This window comes from Mercenaria mercenaria, chromosome 15 (assembly GCF_021730395.1).
Source record: "Mercenaria mercenaria strain notata chromosome 15, MADL_Memer_1, whole genome shotgun sequence".
Classification (NCBI taxonomy): Eukaryota; Metazoa; Mollusca; class Bivalvia; order Venerida; family Veneridae; genus Mercenaria; species Mercenaria mercenaria.
Genome location: NC_069375.1, coordinates 36,552,497 through 36,570,750, shown reverse-complemented (window position 1 = coordinate 36,570,750; position 18,254 = coordinate 36,552,497). Strand labels below are relative to the sequence as shown.

Below are 18,254 nucleotides of genomic sequence, written 5' to 3'. Positions count from 1 at the left end.
TTTCAAAATCTGTGCAAAATCTGTATTAAATGTCATTTTTCAGATTCTGAAACCTGCCAATTCTGTGCTAGTCAGTAAACTCACTCACTTCCAGATTCTTAGAGTGGAAGTTAACTCCAAACACAACTTAGACATACATGTATGAATCAGTCTCGGTAGTAGCGGGCAAACTGATTCCAGACTGTGATGTTGTCATGGAAAACATTTGCCTCAACCACAGATAAAATTTGCAATCCCTAGAAGTGTATAGCCTTGTGGTTTCCCATACTAAGCTTGACTGTTTGTTTAACATGTTTAGTGTGTTTTGGGTTAAACACCATTTTTCAACAGTATTTCAGTTATGTAATGGTGGACAGTTAACCTAACTAGTGTTCCTGGATTCTGTACCATGGCAGTACAAACCTGTTCTCCACAAGTAACTGCCAACTTCCAGTGGAGGACGAATGATTTCAGACACAATGTCCTTTATCAATTCAAATTGTCACTGAGATAAAATCATTAAATTTCGTGGGCATGAAATTTCGGGGCTTTGGTCAAAACGGCAATTTCGTGGGGATATGAATTTGTGGATATCAATTTTTGAACATAAAATGAATGGGAATTTTACTTGTTCGTTGGGATTAAATTTTGTGGATTAACTCAACCACGAAATCCACGAAAATTAGTCCCCCATGAATATTAATGATTTCACAGTCATGCCTCACCGGAGGATTGAACTCAGGACCTCGTGATCCACAGATCTGTGCTCTCCCTATTGAGCTAAGCTCAGAGTGAGGCAGGCCAAGCTTGATAGTCACCAAGCATTAGTAAATATTTAATTTCAGAGATTTCTTAATACAATCCTCTAATTATCAATTAATGTATCTGAACTGTCCATTGATCAATACTGTTATGACACTGCAACATATGAAACTGTCAATCAACTCAAGGTAACAACATGTCTTTTTGTTTCAAATGTAACCATGGAAACCAACACACTGGACAGTCCTTATTTGTCACATACTATCTCTCAAGCACATTGATTTCCAGGAGAAAAAACAAGTAATTTTTATCTTTCTGAGAAAATGAGATTGAAGGATCTGGAACAGACATAATGTCATAATGTCTCTGATTTGATTACATACAGAGAAGCAAAATAATTTTAACTGTCACAACTGAATTGCTTTTACATTCTGTAAAACTGTTTAAAGTGACTTACAAAGTATATATGCCAATTAAAAGCAGTTCTTAAAGATTACAAACATCTACAAAACTAAACACTATATACTTGTGTAGTGAGTACACAAAGGAATTTTACAGTATCATTTACAGTTGAAATACGTATCTACATATGAAACTAATCAGTTTCATATCTATTTTTTAACCTTTAGCCCGCTAAATTTCTAAAATGGACTGGTCCATCAATCAATCTGGGCAATACCATTTATTATTCGAAGGGGTGTCCACTGAAAATTTACTGATTCAGAATAGCGAACAGTGGAGACCATGATCAGACTGCACGGATGTGCAGGCTGATCTTGGTCTGCACTGGTCGCAAAGGCAGAATCACTTGCCGCCAGCAGGCTAAAGGTTAAAAACTGTTAACGATACTGCAATATAATCCTTATTATTCAAGTCTGTAATGTAAAGTTTTGTAGCACGTTTATATTTATGGCAATTAATATATACTATTTAAGTTGTAAACACAGTTTGTAACAGTTAAAATTATTTTACTTCTCTGTAAGTTTTTCCTTAACTATAATGCTTGACACAATGACTTAAGAGTCTATTAGGAAGGAGTGGAACTTTCACTAGAAGACAATTCAGAATAAGATTTAAAGCTAAAAACAACAAACAACAGAAGGACCCTTGGCAGTCACATTATCAGAGTCATTTTCCCACTGCACAGATATAAATCAGCAGTTTCATCTTGCATTATTCAAATTAATTTCCTTTTTCGGAATTTAATTTCCAACTAAAAACATTATGTAGAAAGAAACTGCACAACTGCATAATTGCAAACAAACTGACAGACAGCTGCTACAGCAACAATTCAAAACTTGTACTCTTTCAAACTGACTTAACTTCCATTTAAAATTGATTCAGACATTAATTTTGTACTATAACAATATATGGTACTCTAAAACGGGCATCTAAGTATATAAATGTGGGTTGGACTGTCAGAATTATAGTCACTATTAGTCAGTGGTCAGGTTACTAAATAAATATCATATTTAAAAGACAGTTAATCCCTTTTTAAAGTTCATTTGAACGACCGTACTATTCAGTACGTCTATCTCAACAACAATTCTCATGCACATCTTCAAAATGTGTGCTTTCCTGATATTTCATTCTCTCAAAATCAAATCAAAGAGAAACATCAATTTAGATTAATGTTACAAAACGCAATATGAAAGGAAATCAACAGCAGAATGTTGACTTCAAAGCTGAGACTATTTTATGCACGGCAATGCAATTTCTACCAGAACCTATTTTACCTAATACATAAAGCTTAATTATATAGCGTTCCTCTAAACACTGTCATCTCATTTGACGGGAAAAAGAAGAGAAAAAGTTGTGATCAAATCATTTCAAACATTCTTTCAAAGTGCTTGTTATGCTCTATTCACGACCGGTTATAGAACATCAATCTTTATTTCCACTTGTAGTTCTGTGACAATTTCCTACGGCTTTACAATTACTATAGGATCCATCGATCAATACATTGGTTCCTCAACAATACTGTGTCCTCTGAGATTGTCTTTTTTCCCCCTGTTTCTTGCTCGCTACTGTAACAGTAACTTCTCTCATTTATACCCACTGGTCACGTTATATAATTAATTCTGAAACTTTCATGAGAGGCTTGTCTTATGCTCCTAATCAATGTTCCTATATAGTATAATGGGTAATCAGGAACAGGAATTATGCTTGAACAATAATTAATATCATGTTTGGTACAATAAAAACTGGGTCCTACAAAGAGCGAATATTGATTAACTGTTTCATATGGAGTTTGTAAAGAAGTATAAAAAAATTATATCAGTTACATCAATATCTCTATTGACCAAGATTCTGAATCTTCACAACAAGGATCAATGGCACCAGATAGATCAATGAACCTTATAATATGAGTGCCATAATCTTTTTATAATCTAAGCTGGTCTGCTAAATTTCTAAAATGGGCTGGTCTATCACTCCATTTGGGCAGTAGCATTTACGATTTGATTTAGGGTCCCGTGTTCACTGAAAATTTACTGACTAAATAGTGAACATTGCAGACCATACAAGCTGCATCTTGGTCTGCACTGGTTGAAAAGGCAGAATCACCTGCCGCCAGCGGGCTAAAGGTTAAATAATAGCTACAGCAATTAATTTTTAAGTCTGCAATGTCACAAAAACATCAAAATGGTAGGTGTCACCCACAACAGGAAACATAACATCCTACTTCAATGACTTGTGACCACTATCAGCCATTCATCTTTTCCATGCAGCAGTACAATTTTAAAAGTTAATGCATTTTGCACTATATATAATCCACGTGATATTTATATTCGTCAATTTGGTGGAATTTTCTGTTGACAAAGATGGACATTACATGTGATGAACCGCTAAAACAGTGTGCATCAAATTTCACATCTACTGGTCAGGATGGAGCTGACGTGTGATAAAGAGACCAAATCTAACTGCTCAAACATCAACAGTGGTTACAGTTGATGCATTTAGTGATCCCCTTTGTAACATAGAAGCCAACAGATATACAAATTACTGGAGCAAGTGCTGATTTTTGTATGCCTTAAGAGAGGGAACAAGCATACTCTAGTTCATCACCTAGGTAAATGCACTTCCAAGAACAGTTCATGATCGTTCATTTCTAAAATGTGTTCGTAAACAGTTCATGAACTAGATATAGCCCCATTTTCAGTTCATGAACTAATTCATGTATTAATTCATGAGCAATTCATGAAAAGCTTGTGAAAATTTGGTACAGGGTTACGTCAGCTAGTTTGACCATACCAACAAGCATTAGCCGACACATCAACTGCTGCAACTGTCAACTCTTGACAATTTTTCCCACCAATCGATGTAGGCCAACATTATATGAGACATTTTGTCAAAGTGCATGAAAGGTAGATATGTACCACTTTGCAGTCTGCTACCTCACAAGCTGTTAATGTACTATATATACAAACTGCTGTAAATTTAATAGACAGTTAATTGACAGGGCAATTAAACAAAAAGTGCTTTGAGGGTACACCAAGTTCAATGACAGTCTATAATGTTAAATTCATGATTCCAGTCAGTTTAAGGATGCCTCAAAATTAATAAAACAACATTTACACATTAAAAAGTTGCATTAACTAAATATGAAAAACAGAAGAAAAGGTCTTGTGATGATTTATGTTGAAATAAAAAAAATTACAAATTTATGTTACATGCAAGTATGCATCTGCTTCTAATGAAGCTGTCTCTAAGCAACAGCCGATATAAATGAAACACAACACCAAGGATAACTTTTAAGCCTATACTCCTCAAAAACGTTTAAAAGATGGTTAATCAGATTTTGATCAAGCAATGGGTTTGGTCGAAAGTTTAACAAATGATTATTTACATCTACTAATAGTAATGTGCTAAAATAAGCCCTTTACCGATATTGCTAAAAATAATAACAATATGAATAACAATTACTCGGACCCTTGTAAAATACACATAATACCTTTTTTTGTTTGATTTGTTGACAAAACATTTATTAAACACTGTCATAAAATACTCTCTTTTTCCCTCATTACTACCAGCCACTCCTTACTAGATAAAAAAGCTTTTATCTACCAGCACCTAAAAGCCTTTGTTCCGATCGCAACATCTTCTATTGTCAACACGGAAAATCAAATCATGCAACTGGCCTATAAATCTATGTATGGGGAACAAAACAAATTCCAATAACTGTTAAAGTTAATTATCTTGGGTAATGACAGTAACTGAGGACAAGTCAGTTTCCAGGGAAAGCTTTCAGTAACAGTTACATTCACTTGGAAAATGATTTCCATATCTAATTGACCCGCTGTTTTCTTTTTTCTCCAGAAGCCAAGTTCACTGACTGATATAGAAATGGCTGCTTTAACCAGCTTCCATCAAGGCCTTTAATTTAGAATCATGACAAAAAGTATATTTTATACGAGAGTATACTCAAGATGGCTTAAATTTTTTGTAATTACCATACATCATACACCTCTGATGGGACAAAATAAAAGGGTTTGTCAAATAAGAAATTAATGACAAATCCTGTATAAGTTGAATACCTTTGGTTTAGGAAAATTTGGTGACATTTTTAAAGCAGTTCATTTTTGACCAAAAAAAAAATCTGAATTAGTATTATTCCCTATATATAGCACCAGTGTGTTTTTTCTCTTTAACAAGACTACTGCAGTCGGGACAGTCTACAATACAAAACAAAAACAACATGCAGCTATACCACATTTCAGCCACTCCTCTGAGGAAAAAAACACCTGTTTTCTGTCTTTGACCACTATGCCCCAGTGTCTAATGCTTTTGATTTATAACATCACAATACGAGGGTTCAACGGAATAAGGGCGTATCTACATATAGTTATTATTATAGAAAATTCAAATTGCAACAATGACATTAATTGTTGCCTTAGAGCACTCCTTTTCTCCAAATATTCCTCCACTTCTCCTTCAAAACAAAATAGACAAGATGAAAGTCCCAGATGACCAAATACAGAAACTTACTATTATTAAGAAGCAAGACCTGCTGTGAGTGTTTCACTGAAATATGTTATTGAATTTATTTTGCTGGCTTTAATGTAACACCAAGTTGAACATACTTATACAATAGGTCATATGATTCGAACCCACATTCGTGAGGGGCAGGTGATTTTGAGTCAGCAACCATCACCACTTGGCCACAAAGGCCACGAAACACTATGGAATGAAAGACTTAAAATCTTCTTACAAAGGAATCTTCTTTGAACATGTTGAAGCTGAAATATGCCTTGCAAAGCCTGCCTAACCACAAATTTTACTCATTTAGGTATCATCCAGGTCTCATTGACCACTGCACTTACAGTAATCCTTTGGCAACAAAATAAAAACCATTGGGGCTAAACTCTCTGGAAATAGCAGAGACGTGAATACCTTATTTCAAATCAGCCATTATTTTCACTATATCAAATTTATTTCTGAAAACTGGTAATTGTTCTGATTTCAATTAGAAGTAAATAGAATGCGTGAGAAAAATATTTCAGGAAATGAAACCCTGATACGTAAAATACTGGTGCCTGTATAATGTGTGTGAAAGTCAGTAACACCTTATTTTTCAAGTCTGGATCTGCGTGGCATATGTTACTTTTATATATCAGAGACTCCTGGCTTATACAAAGTAATCACCTATTCAGTGCCTAGGTTCAATATAAAGCATATCTAATACATGTGTGCCTACTACATATAAATGTTGGGAAACATCCTAGAAATCATTCAAAACGAAAAGTAAAGCAAAAAAAATATTTGACCTCATTATATATAGAGGCATATCTAAAACATGTGCGCCTATTACTGTAACCTATAGTTTTGTGTAACATCCTTGGTTGACATCAAAATTAGATTGAGCTGACCATGTCCAATCAGAAAACTAATTAGGTCTGTAATAGAGTTTACCTAGTTACCAGTTAAGCCATATGCTGCACCTTCTAACATCACTGATTTTCTCCCTGGGAACAAGGTGTCCCATTATCACCCAGTAAATACATGTATCAATAAAGGATGAAATGTGTGGACATAGGTAATACAGTTTGCCACAAATCAACAAATGGCAATGTCAGAACAGTTCAACACTTTACAAACTGTTAATTCTTTACAATATCAATGAATATGTATGAAGTAAACAGATTCAGCAGCTACATTATGATGTGTCTTTATGTACCCAAGTACTGGAAATTGATAGTGAAAGATTTTTAGACATTATTAACCTTAGCAGCAGTAATTTGTCTGCTGGAATGTCGTCTGCAAATGTTAAGTTCATTCAATTTGCTCCAAAATTGGAGAATATGTCAGAGTAAACATTGGAACTGATCAGCGCTGATTTAATCGCATCTGATTGTTTCAAGCTGTTGCAAGGCTGTTAAATTCGCCTGCAGCAGGCTAAGGGTTAATGACCAATATGTCATGATTTTTATCAAAATATCACCCTGGCTTTGTAAGTTCTAATATAACAACAAACAATCGTTTTGACACGCCACACCTTTTTTGTCTCTTGATCATGACATGAACGGAGATGAAATTAAAGAATGGAAACAACAGTTGTCAAAATCACCTGAGCCTTTTGACGTCAAAGTTACACCTATTTCCACACCCTGTCGATATTTGTGCCAGTATCTGACACAAACCAAAGGGGTCCTACGTCTCTTTTGGACGCCTGAGTCTGAGCTAAGTTGATATAATTACATCTATCACATGGAAAATTGATACAATCAACAGTCAAAATAAAAGCAAAACTTGAAAACAGCAGTTCCATCTATAAATGGCAAAAAGAGATTGAATTTGGATTTGTAATCAAGATCTCTGCAGGAAATTCCATTATAAGCAATTACCATCTCGTCACCTCAGTGCATCTACAGCTGCAATCAACTTATTTATCATTTACCAATGATCGTCAACTGCCAAGATATGTCTGTCTATATAAGGGAACAGCCCTGTGCAAATAACTAGATTTAATCACAGTCAGACTGCATGCAATAATCGTCAGCTAAGCATTAAAAAAACAGTGAACTGATTTTAAATAAAGATAGAGTTTACCATTTTTTTTCCCACTGAAGTGACAATTATCAAATGCTGACTATGACACAATGTCATGTCTCTGCAAAAAATAGATGGTTTTGCAAGTAACAGTAACAGAATGGGAAATTGTAAACATTTAATTGAACTAGCGTTCTGACATTGAAGAAAATCCAACAGAACATTCAAATGAAATCGGAACAACATGCAAAAAGGAAACAAAAAATGTACAGTGGACCCCTAATGACAATCAGCAAAATACATATTCTTCATGAGAGTTAAGCATTCTCCAGTTTTCATGAAAAGCAACATGCGTATTGAGCTACATTTACGCCTAAAAAAGCTGAATTACACAACAAGAATACAAAACCACATAGATTATAAATGCCGAGTGTCATAACTGGTCCACTATTTTAAAGGCGAAAGTAAAAAAAAATCTGATTTACTTTCCAATCACCAAAACAAGCGAGACAGCTAAATCTCAATACCTATTCTGAGACGGAAGTAAACAATATATTTCACATCAATAAACATCAAAGACTCCCAGCTTAATGCAAAATTTCCCTTTTTAAAGCAACCTGTCAAATATTAAATCTCCTTTTCCATTATTCATGAAGGCTTCATTAATCTATCTTGAAACCAAAACGTTTCCTTAACATTGCAAAACCAATTTAATTTTATACATAAAACATGCAGCAAAACACATATGAGCCGTGCCATGGGAAAACCAACATAGTGGGTATGCGACCAGCATGGATCCAGACCAGCCTGCACATCCGCGCAGTCTGGTCAGGCTCCATGCTGTTCGCTTTTAAAGCCTATTGGAATTGGAGAAACTATTAGCGAACAGCATGGATCCTGACCAGACTGCGCGGATGCGCAGGCTGGTCTGGATCCATGCTGGTCGCATACCCACTATGTTGGTTTTCTCATGGCATGGCTCATATTGATATTTCATTTGCAATTATGCTTTATATCAAAGTATTTAAGCTAAATGTAGCTCTTTAACAAATTTTGTTATAACTTATTCTTTCGCAGCTTCGATCTGAGTAGCAACTTTAAAATATTTACAACAAATACATTCCTCAATGAACCATTTTGCAATGAGTTTACTTTAATTCAAGATGAACTGTATTTATGTCATGAAGGAGAATTAACTACATCACAGTGCCTTACTTGTATACATATTTACCAAAGTCACATAGTCTACTCAGATACCCAGTACTTGGGCTGTGACATTAATTTCCGTTGTTCCAACAGCTACTATTAAAGGATATTTTCATTCATTTACCATGTTTACTGCATAAAAGTGAACAAATTAAAATGAGAAAATAAAACTTTCAACATAAGAATTTTTTTTTTCATTTTGGTTATGAAATGCAAGGAATGTGTTAAGTTATATAATGCTTGAAACACTCCACACATTTCAACTCATAACCAATTGAAAACAAAACAACAAAACTAAGATTCATTCCACATAAACTTTCAGACAAAACATCCACACCCTAAAATGATTTCATACTCTCTTTTATTTCAGTAACAATCACAGTCTCTGTTGGTAACAAATTGTTTTAAAACAAGGGCGCCATAATGGACATAGATCACTCACGTGAGTTTAACAACTTGATGTGGGATAATATTTTGATACTTTCTCTTAGTATCATGTCAATATCCCCCACCACATTACATCTATACATAAACCAGAGCTGTCACAGGAGACAGCGCGCTCGACTATTTAGATGCTGGATAGTGAAACTGGGCACATCTGAGGAAACTGGAGCTGTCACTGGAGTGTTTAATGACTCCGATGGTGAATGACGATATTGCACAATAGCTTGAGTCTGTGTAAAAAATATTAAGTAATAAGAGAGGTAAAGATAAAGTGTATCAAAACACTATATAAGTATAATTCTAAGCAAAAAGGGGGAGGGGGACATAATTCATAAAATATTGGTGCAAGAGTATGCACCTTGTGTCATACGATGTGGGTGATGATGTGGAACAACTGCTTCAAGTTTAAATCAAATGCATTTCGTAACAACTGAGATAGAGTGAAAATGCATCAAAACTAACATTAAATTCTAAGTCATAGGGGGCATAATTCATAAAAAATTGGTGCCAAAGCTATGCACCTTGTGTCATATGATGTGGGTGATAAGGTGGAACAATATTCTAAGTCTGAATCAAATCAATTTAGTAAAATATGAGATAGAGTGAAAGTGTATCAAAACTTTAACCTGAAATTCTAAGTAAAAAGGGGAGATAATTAATGAAATATTGGTGCAAGAGTTATGGCCCTTGTGTCATATGATGTGAGTGATGATGTTGAACAACCATTTTAAGTTTGAATCAAATCCATTTAGTAATAACTGAGATATAGTGAAAGTGCATCAAAACTTGAACCTGAAATTCTAAGTAAAAGGGGGGATAATTAATAAAATATTGGTACCAGAGTTATGGGCCTTGTGTCATATGATGTGGGAAATGATGTGGAACTTGATTCAAATCCATTTATGAATAACTGAGATAGAGTGAAAATGCATCAAAACTTTAACCTGAAATTCTTAATAAAAAGGGGGATAATTCATGAAATATTGGTGTGAGAGTTATGGCCCTTGTGTCATGTGATGTGGGTGATGATGAGAATTAACTATTTCAAGTTTAAAGCAAATCCATCAGGTAATTACAGAGATTAAGGAGAAAAAAAAGGGAAGTGTAAAAAAAAACTTTAACCAAGGTGGGGATGTGGTAAGACGCCGACAAGAGTAGGATAGTTCTCCATATACTTTGTATAGTTGAGCTAAAAAATAACCCAGTTAAGAGATAAAACATTAAGTTAAAGAATTATGATGATAAAATAAAAAGTGTTAACAAGATATTCACTGATTTGACCTAGTGACCTAGTTTATGAGCTCAAATAACCCAATTTCAAACTTGACCTACATTTAACTGAGACAAACATTTTGAAAAAAGTTTTGACCAGTCATCTCAAGGAAAGAGCTTGACCCAACAATAATGTCATTGCCATGAATATGAATTTCACTGATAAATGGCTTAGAGGCACAAAATATCCAAATTTGGGCACTTTAGCAGTACTGGAAAAAATAATTTTGAAATTCTCGACTGAAATTTAAAGTCTTGCTTAACAATGTATATATGTAAAGTTTTGTCTGAGAAGTTTTTTTCCAGTATTGTATGTACACAAGATGCTTATCAAAAGTTTTTAAAGAAATCAGAATTTCTTTGAAAACAACTTTGACAGACTGTGAGAAGTTTTATAAAGAAGAATTAATGACCTTTTTGTGTATGTGTCATGCTAATCTCAAATGCTATCAACACGCTTTGACATATGACAGATAATTGTGTGATATCTTTAGATCGCATTGTCTGGAAAACAACAACAGAAGTAAAGCAACCATCTGTCACACATGATAAAATGAAATGAAGATTGCACAGTTGAACTGAACTGATATTTCAAAGAAACATCCGATTATATTTACATATAATTACAAAATTGTATGTAAGAGTGTATGTTCATGTGTTCAGGTTGTGTGTAAGAGTGTATGTTCACATGTTCAAGTTGTGTGTAAGAGTGTTTATTCACGTGTTCAGGGTTTAGAGTCTATTTTTTTTTTCAACAATTTTTCAGTCATATAAATGACAAGCTCAATACCCAACTTCCTTGTGCTGCCTCAGTAGAAAATAACAGTGACACCATGGATATATGACTTGATACCCCACCCAGTCATATTATACTGACACCAGGCCGACCAGTCCTAAAACTATCCTCTTAAAGACAACCTTTAGTTACGCTATACCCAGGCATCATTCCTGAATAATGAATTAATCTCTGCAACAAATGCCATCAAAATTGGCATTACATAGAAAATTACATTAAGTATCTAAAAGTATCTATATTTTATAGCTTTTACCTTTGAGTTCAGAATCTCATAATTATGTGTACCTTACTCCATCAGTATTCTTACTTGTACCATCTCATTCCTCAAGAAGATCTTGCATTTTCTCCACACTAACACCCTAAGTTGGACATTTAAATACCCACTTAGCTCTATGCTGAATCATCTACCAAATGGAATTAATGCTTTTGAAAAGCATTTTAACTGCAACTAAAATAGCCTTATTCTATAAAATCTCATTAAAACAATACTTACTTGTACCAGCAAACCCCAGCCATGATAAGCCCGACCAGACCAGCCACACTGCAGGCAGATACCACAGCTGTAGATAAAAATAATCACACAATTCAGGTAATACGCTGACTTATCCAGGAAGACCCAAGGTGCCACCCTGGTCATTGTTTCAGGCATGGGTGGGCACCCGGGTAGAACCACCGACCTTCCTTAAAGAAGCTGGAATTAGCTTTCTCACATAAAGAATTCTACACCCAAAGTGAGGTTTCTAACCCACATAGGTGAGGGGTAAGTGATTCAAAGTCAGTGACATTAACCACTTTGCCACAGAGACTACAACTAACAAAATTTTTTTTCTTTGGACAGTATCAAATATTAGTTAAACATGGTCAGATAGCACTACCTATGTGAGTAACTTTCTTATGTCTGTATAGATTGTCCAACAGTGTTTTCTGTCATGATTCAAAGCTGTTTGCTTGAAAAAATATGCTGACACAACAGCTGGTGAGCACTATTCTTTGCAAAATATCAAGTTGAAGGTCAACATAAAAATGGGAGGCTATATTATGACAAAAATGCCATTAACCTTTGATGTTTACCAGAAATCTGAGAATGGAGTGTTGTTAAAGTCATCTAACTGCAAATTCAGCCACATGGGGATAGCAGCAGGAGTGTTTCAAATAATTATCTAACAACTTAAGGCCCTATATACTATATTTCTTACATTTTTGATTGACAGAAAACATTGCTTCAGAAAATAATGTGACAATTACAAGAATTATAACATATAAATTTAGATTTAGAGCAAACAATTTACAAAATTTTCTTCACGTTTTCCCATCCCACTCTCTCCTAAGAGAACTATTAAAAAAGCTGACTGACTTAAAACTGTGACAAATTAAACTTTATGACATTCACAAATAACAAGATAATTCAAGGAGGAGTGAAATTACGTTTTAATGTCTTTTGTCAAATCTTCAAAAAGAAAACAGAATATGCATCCTTTGTATATGTGAGCTGTTCCTTGCTTACAGCTAACAAGGCTAGTTTGCCTTTTTTGTCATTTGCATAGAGATATATGATTTATTAGCTTTTGAGAACTGTTTCTTGCATACCAGACGGGGATTCCCAGTTTTGGTGCTGGAAAAATCCATCTTAAATGATGTATTACAAACTACATATATGAAGAAGATTTATGTAGTAATTTATCTTTTATTTAAAAAAAAAAACGGGGAAAAAATCCAATACCTTGACAGTTCCTCTTTGTTCCGCATAGTATATTTCTCGATTAAAAAATTTTTTTATCAAAAATTCATAATGTTACACTGCAACTGATAAAACAAAACCAGATTTAAACACTGTTATTAATTTTGTCTTTGAAACGTCATGATGTCTTTCCTGTTTATTGACGTTGGTTTCCTGCGCATTGTTTAAATACACTGCTATAAGAAATAGTTCTAAAAAGGAAGTTGATCAATTGATTTTATTTTTATTTCTTGAATTTGGTATGCAAGAAAACGATTCTATCACTGGCTGTAGGGGCAGATGGGAATATCCGGCTCTCGGGTAACTGTTACATGGTAACTCTGCAGAGCCTCGTTACCACCTAAACAGTTCCTCAAGGCCGGATATTCTCATCTGCACCTACAACCAGTGAAAGAATCTTTTAGTCTTCTTACCTTCTGGCATCTTACATACAAACTGGAACAAGTGCATTCGGGACTAAACTGTAATGTCCAACATTTTTGTAACTTTAAATTTTTATATCATTTTAGTGAAAAATTTGACAGGCTTTTCCTGAAATGTCCACCTTTTTTGTTCAGTGTTTTGTTTGTTTGTTTGTTTTGGGTTTAACGCCGTTTTTCAACAGTATTTCAGTCATGTAACGGCGGGCAGTTAACCTAACCAGTGTTCCTGGGTTCTGTACCAGTACAAACCTGTTCTCCGCAAGTAACTGCCAACTTCCCCACATGAATTATCAGAGGTGGAGGACTAATGATTTCAGACACAATGTCGTTTATCAAATAGTCACGGAGAACATACGCCCCGCCCGAGGATCGAACTCCGCGATCCGTAGACCAACGCTCTTACCTACTGAGCTAAGCGGGCGGGCTTCAGTGTTTTGAGTGGTGACCATCCATATGTTGTATGTACTTGAATCAAAGCTAGCTCATACTGTCATGTGGACCAAAATGTCTTTCCATATACATAGTATTGTATGTCCTTATGTGTATGCTAGCTCATACTGTCACATGGACCAAAATGCTTTACATATAAAGGCTTTACTACATCAGCCCAAAAACAGATAATGTTTTGCACCTTTATGTATGTTGTACTTACTCAAAAATACAAAATCTCTCTTGCTGATTGCGTCTATAGAGCCAGATTTCTCTGCTGTTAATTTCTCAGGTGGGCTAGGAGGATCATGAGTGGGATCAGCTTTATTAGTACTGCTGGGTTTGGATGTACCCGTCGTACCTTTAGTCTGTGAATCTTTTGTGTCTACATCTGAAAAACAAAACACTGTAACTGAAGTGGAATGACTAATAACGCATATAAAATAATAAAATCTGTAAAAAGATCCCTTGGAAGCATAGAATGCAACCAAAAAAGAATAATAGCAGACTCAGTTTGATTGTTTTTTTGGGTTTTTTGGGGGTTTAACGCCATTTTTCAACAGTACAGTTTGATTCTGTTCATGAGAGGTAATAAAATGTGAAACACCTCTCATGCCCTCTAGCACCGGTTTAAGCAGAACTCTATTTACACATCTATTGAATGGACTCCATGATCCCAAAGGACCAGAAAATTTAACAACACTGAATCAAAGTATGGGGAGACTTTTTACAGCCGCAACACGGCACTTAAAAAAGTTGCAATAACTGGTGTTGCCGTTACCAGTGCATCTGCCATTTGAGATGAGAATTTAGAAAATTAGTAAAAATATTTAGCGCCAGATTTTTTTCTTGACAAGATTTTCATCTTATGGCTGAACAGGGCCAAAGTTGCAGACACAAATAAAATAAATTGTTGTTTATGTATTGTCTGTTATCAGTGGTTTGATACATACAAAAAGTATGGAACACTGCCACAGCCACTTACTTTTGTAGATTTATAACTTACAAAAATTCTTCACATATTTCTGTTTACAATGTTCAAATGAATCCCTTGTCTTTCAGATTTAAAATGTAATGATCAATTCATATTATTGCATGGAAAGAATATTGTGACACATATAGGTAATAGTAACTTTTCAAACTAGTATTGATGCTACTAAGTGATAGCCTTATAAAGGTTGCCTTTTCAGTATTTTTGGCAAGCTGTTAGGGGTAAATTTTTTGCAACTAAATAGTGGAAACTTGTATTGTCACTCGAATTTATATATAATTTGATATGGCAAATACATTTTAAATTTAATATGATAAAACTTTGTTTTTTTATTGTTTTGTTGAATGGCACACAACTTTACAATAATATTTTAGTTCTAAGCAGTACAGTCCTACATTAAAGGTACCCCTTAAGACCATTCCACTTTAAGACCTTTTTTTCCCAAAACACTAAAACAATTTAATATGTTCTGTTTCATAATGGTCACAAGCCCATTTTAACCCCTTGGTATTGTACAGTGGTCAGCTAACAGTTTTGTACATTGGTCAGCTAACAGTTTTCTAGGATTTCTTACAATACTCACTTGTCCACTGTAAATAATTGACAACTCCCCACCTTAAAAAGAGTTGGTGCACAAAAAAATTATTCTGGATGCAATTGTCTTTTGTCATTGTTTTATAAAGAAAAATCTTCTTTCTATAGATTACTACGGTTGGTATCCTGGTTTTCTTCTGTGAAGCTAGGCAGGTGGGCTTATACACAGTAGAATACGTTTCTTTATAATCAACAAGGTCACAATCTAAGTTAAAAATTAATGCATCCATTAACAAACTGCTTTTTCCAACTCCTAGGCTCACTGGAATCTTTGCATTGTAAAGGGCTTGATGCTCTCGAGGTGAATTTTGAAAGTAACTTGTCTAGCTGGTGAGAATATAAGGACTTTGCATGCCTGCCTGTGTAGGACAGGATTATCCCAATCAGAGGTGTGATGCGGTTGTGGGGGAAAGAGAAATTAAGTGCTAGCTAGACAGAAAATGTCAGCTATTGCATTTGTCCTTCAAAGGTGTCATGAACAGAAATTAATGACAGTATTATGGCTGTACCAGAAAATGCACTCTGCCATTCGAGAACACTTACAATGGAAAATACAGTGAAAGAGACTCGGCTCATAAATCATTTTAATTGCCTCTAAATCTAATAATTTCTGTTTCATTTCCTGCTTCTATATCTAATTAGCTACCTTCATATTCTCTTCTCTCAATGGTAAAAACACTTCCTACAAACCATCTCTATAAAAGCAGTGCCTGCAAAACTTGCAAAATAAGCATGTGGATTTTTTAGTTCTGATCAACAAACTCCTCTTTTATATTTAAAGTTTATCAATGTCGTAACTATCTCAAGATGTATTTTTCAGATAAAAACTTAATCAAACTCTACATGGGTTCATTTCTTTAATAGAAAACAAGATATCTTATGTATCAATTAAATCTTATATTTTTTACTTAACCCTAATATAACTCTTTTAACCTTTAGCCTGCTGCTGGCAAATGATTCTGCCTTTGCGGACTGTGCAGACCAAGGTCCGTGCAGGCTTATCATGGTCTGCACTGTTCGCTATTCAGTCAGTAAATTTTCAGTGAACACACCTTCAAATAATAAAATGGTATTGCCCGAATTGAATGATGGACCAGTCCTGGCAGTCCATTATAGAAACTTAGCAGGGTAAAGGTTAACAGCTGACACGCCCATCGGAATTTCAACACGCCAGTGTCCAGAGACTGCTCAGCAGCACTAGCACAAGGCTAACACCTAAAAGGTCATGACTTTGATCTAAACATGTGGTGAACAAATTCTGTGCCAATCTGACAGAAGACAATAAATCTATCATCGTTTTCTCTCCAACTCTTGACTGGCATGTGGGGAAGTTGTCATATTTTTGGAAAGGACAAGTTAGTCATGCCATTAAATCCAGGAGCACTGTTTCTATTAATTGTCCCTCTATATGACAGTTACTGTTAAAACCCTTACCCTGCTAAATTTCTAAAATGAACTTGTCCATCTTTCAATTTCGACAGTACCATTAACTGTTAAACGGGGTGCTTTAACCAAAAAAATACTGACTGAATAGCTAACAGTGCAGACCATGATGTGCAGGCTGATCTTGGTCTGCACTGGTTGCAAAGGCAGAATCACTTGGTGCCAGCAGGCTAAGGGTATAAATAGCCTAAAACAAAGTAAAGACAAACCTAAGTTTGTTTCCGGTACATTGTCACCTGCAGCAAAGTTTATTCCACCTTCTAATGCTTTATTCTCTAAATAACTGTCTCCTGCTTTATCAGAATAATCTACACGAGGGGCTGAAATGTAAATTACCATATATTCTTAAAATTGTCCTAAATATCATTATACAAATATTGCAAGATATTCTTGTACCCTATATGAATTCCCTAACCTACCGTAAGGCGTTTGTTTCCGGTATCCCGACCTACCCTAAATTTTTGGCCCGATCCTAAATGTTTTTATGGCCTTGGAGAATATTTTTTTCAACTTTTTAACAAAAAGTTGCAAAACTGCACTTTTTATGCTTCAAACATGGCCAGTGATGTTAGAAATCAACTTACTGATGCTCTAAAGGCATAACCCCTTATTTGTAATCATTTTTTGACACAAAAATAATTTCCGAAAAGTCTCCCTTATAATAAAAAAAATTCAAAAAAAAAAAAATTTCCGACCTACCTACCCTAATTTTTTTGAGCATGTTACTGAAAACAAAGAATTTTTATTTTTAGGCCTAATAAGGAATGTCATGCAACAACTGAAATTGCTAATTAATAAAACATGCCTTAAAGTTCCATAACGCTTTAAATTTTATGTTAAAAACAAAATTAATGAAACTGCTATCCAAACAGATATTATGCATAATTATATGGTTAAACAAGAGCTGTCTCCATAGGATGACACATGCCCCCGATGGCACTTTGAATGAATAGTTATGGCCGATGTTAGAGTTTAGGACCTTTGACCTACGGAGCTGGGTCTTGCGCGCGACACGTCGTCTTACTGTGTCACACATTCATGCGTAGTTATTTTAAAATCTATGCATGAATGACAATGATATGGACTGGACACGCCCATCAATGCACTATCATGAAAAATGACCTTTAATGTTTAAGTGTGACCTTGACCTTTGAGCTACGGACCTGGGTCTTGCGTGCGACACGTCGTCTT

The 18,254-nt window shown here is 35.0% G+C and overlaps 1 protein-coding gene across 1 annotated transcript in view; it reads right to left on the bottom strand.

Annotated features, from left to right (window-relative positions):
- The window catches only part of LOC123551166 (neural proliferation differentiation and control protein 1-like), a 60,408-nt gene that overhangs the window by 23,079 nt on the left and 19,075 nt on the right, over nucleotides 1-18,254 (bottom strand). Inside the window, exons 3-5 of the mRNA XM_045339900.2 lie at nucleotides 17,273-17,383; nucleotides 14,259-14,426; nucleotides 11,940-12,006 (exon numbers count right to left, since the gene is read on the bottom strand). Of these exons, the coding sequence (XP_045195835.2) occupies nucleotides 11,940-12,006; nucleotides 14,259-14,426; nucleotides 17,273-17,383 (346 nt within the window). The remainder of the gene's footprint in view (nucleotides 1-11,939; nucleotides 12,007-14,258; nucleotides 14,427-17,272; nucleotides 17,384-18,254) is intronic.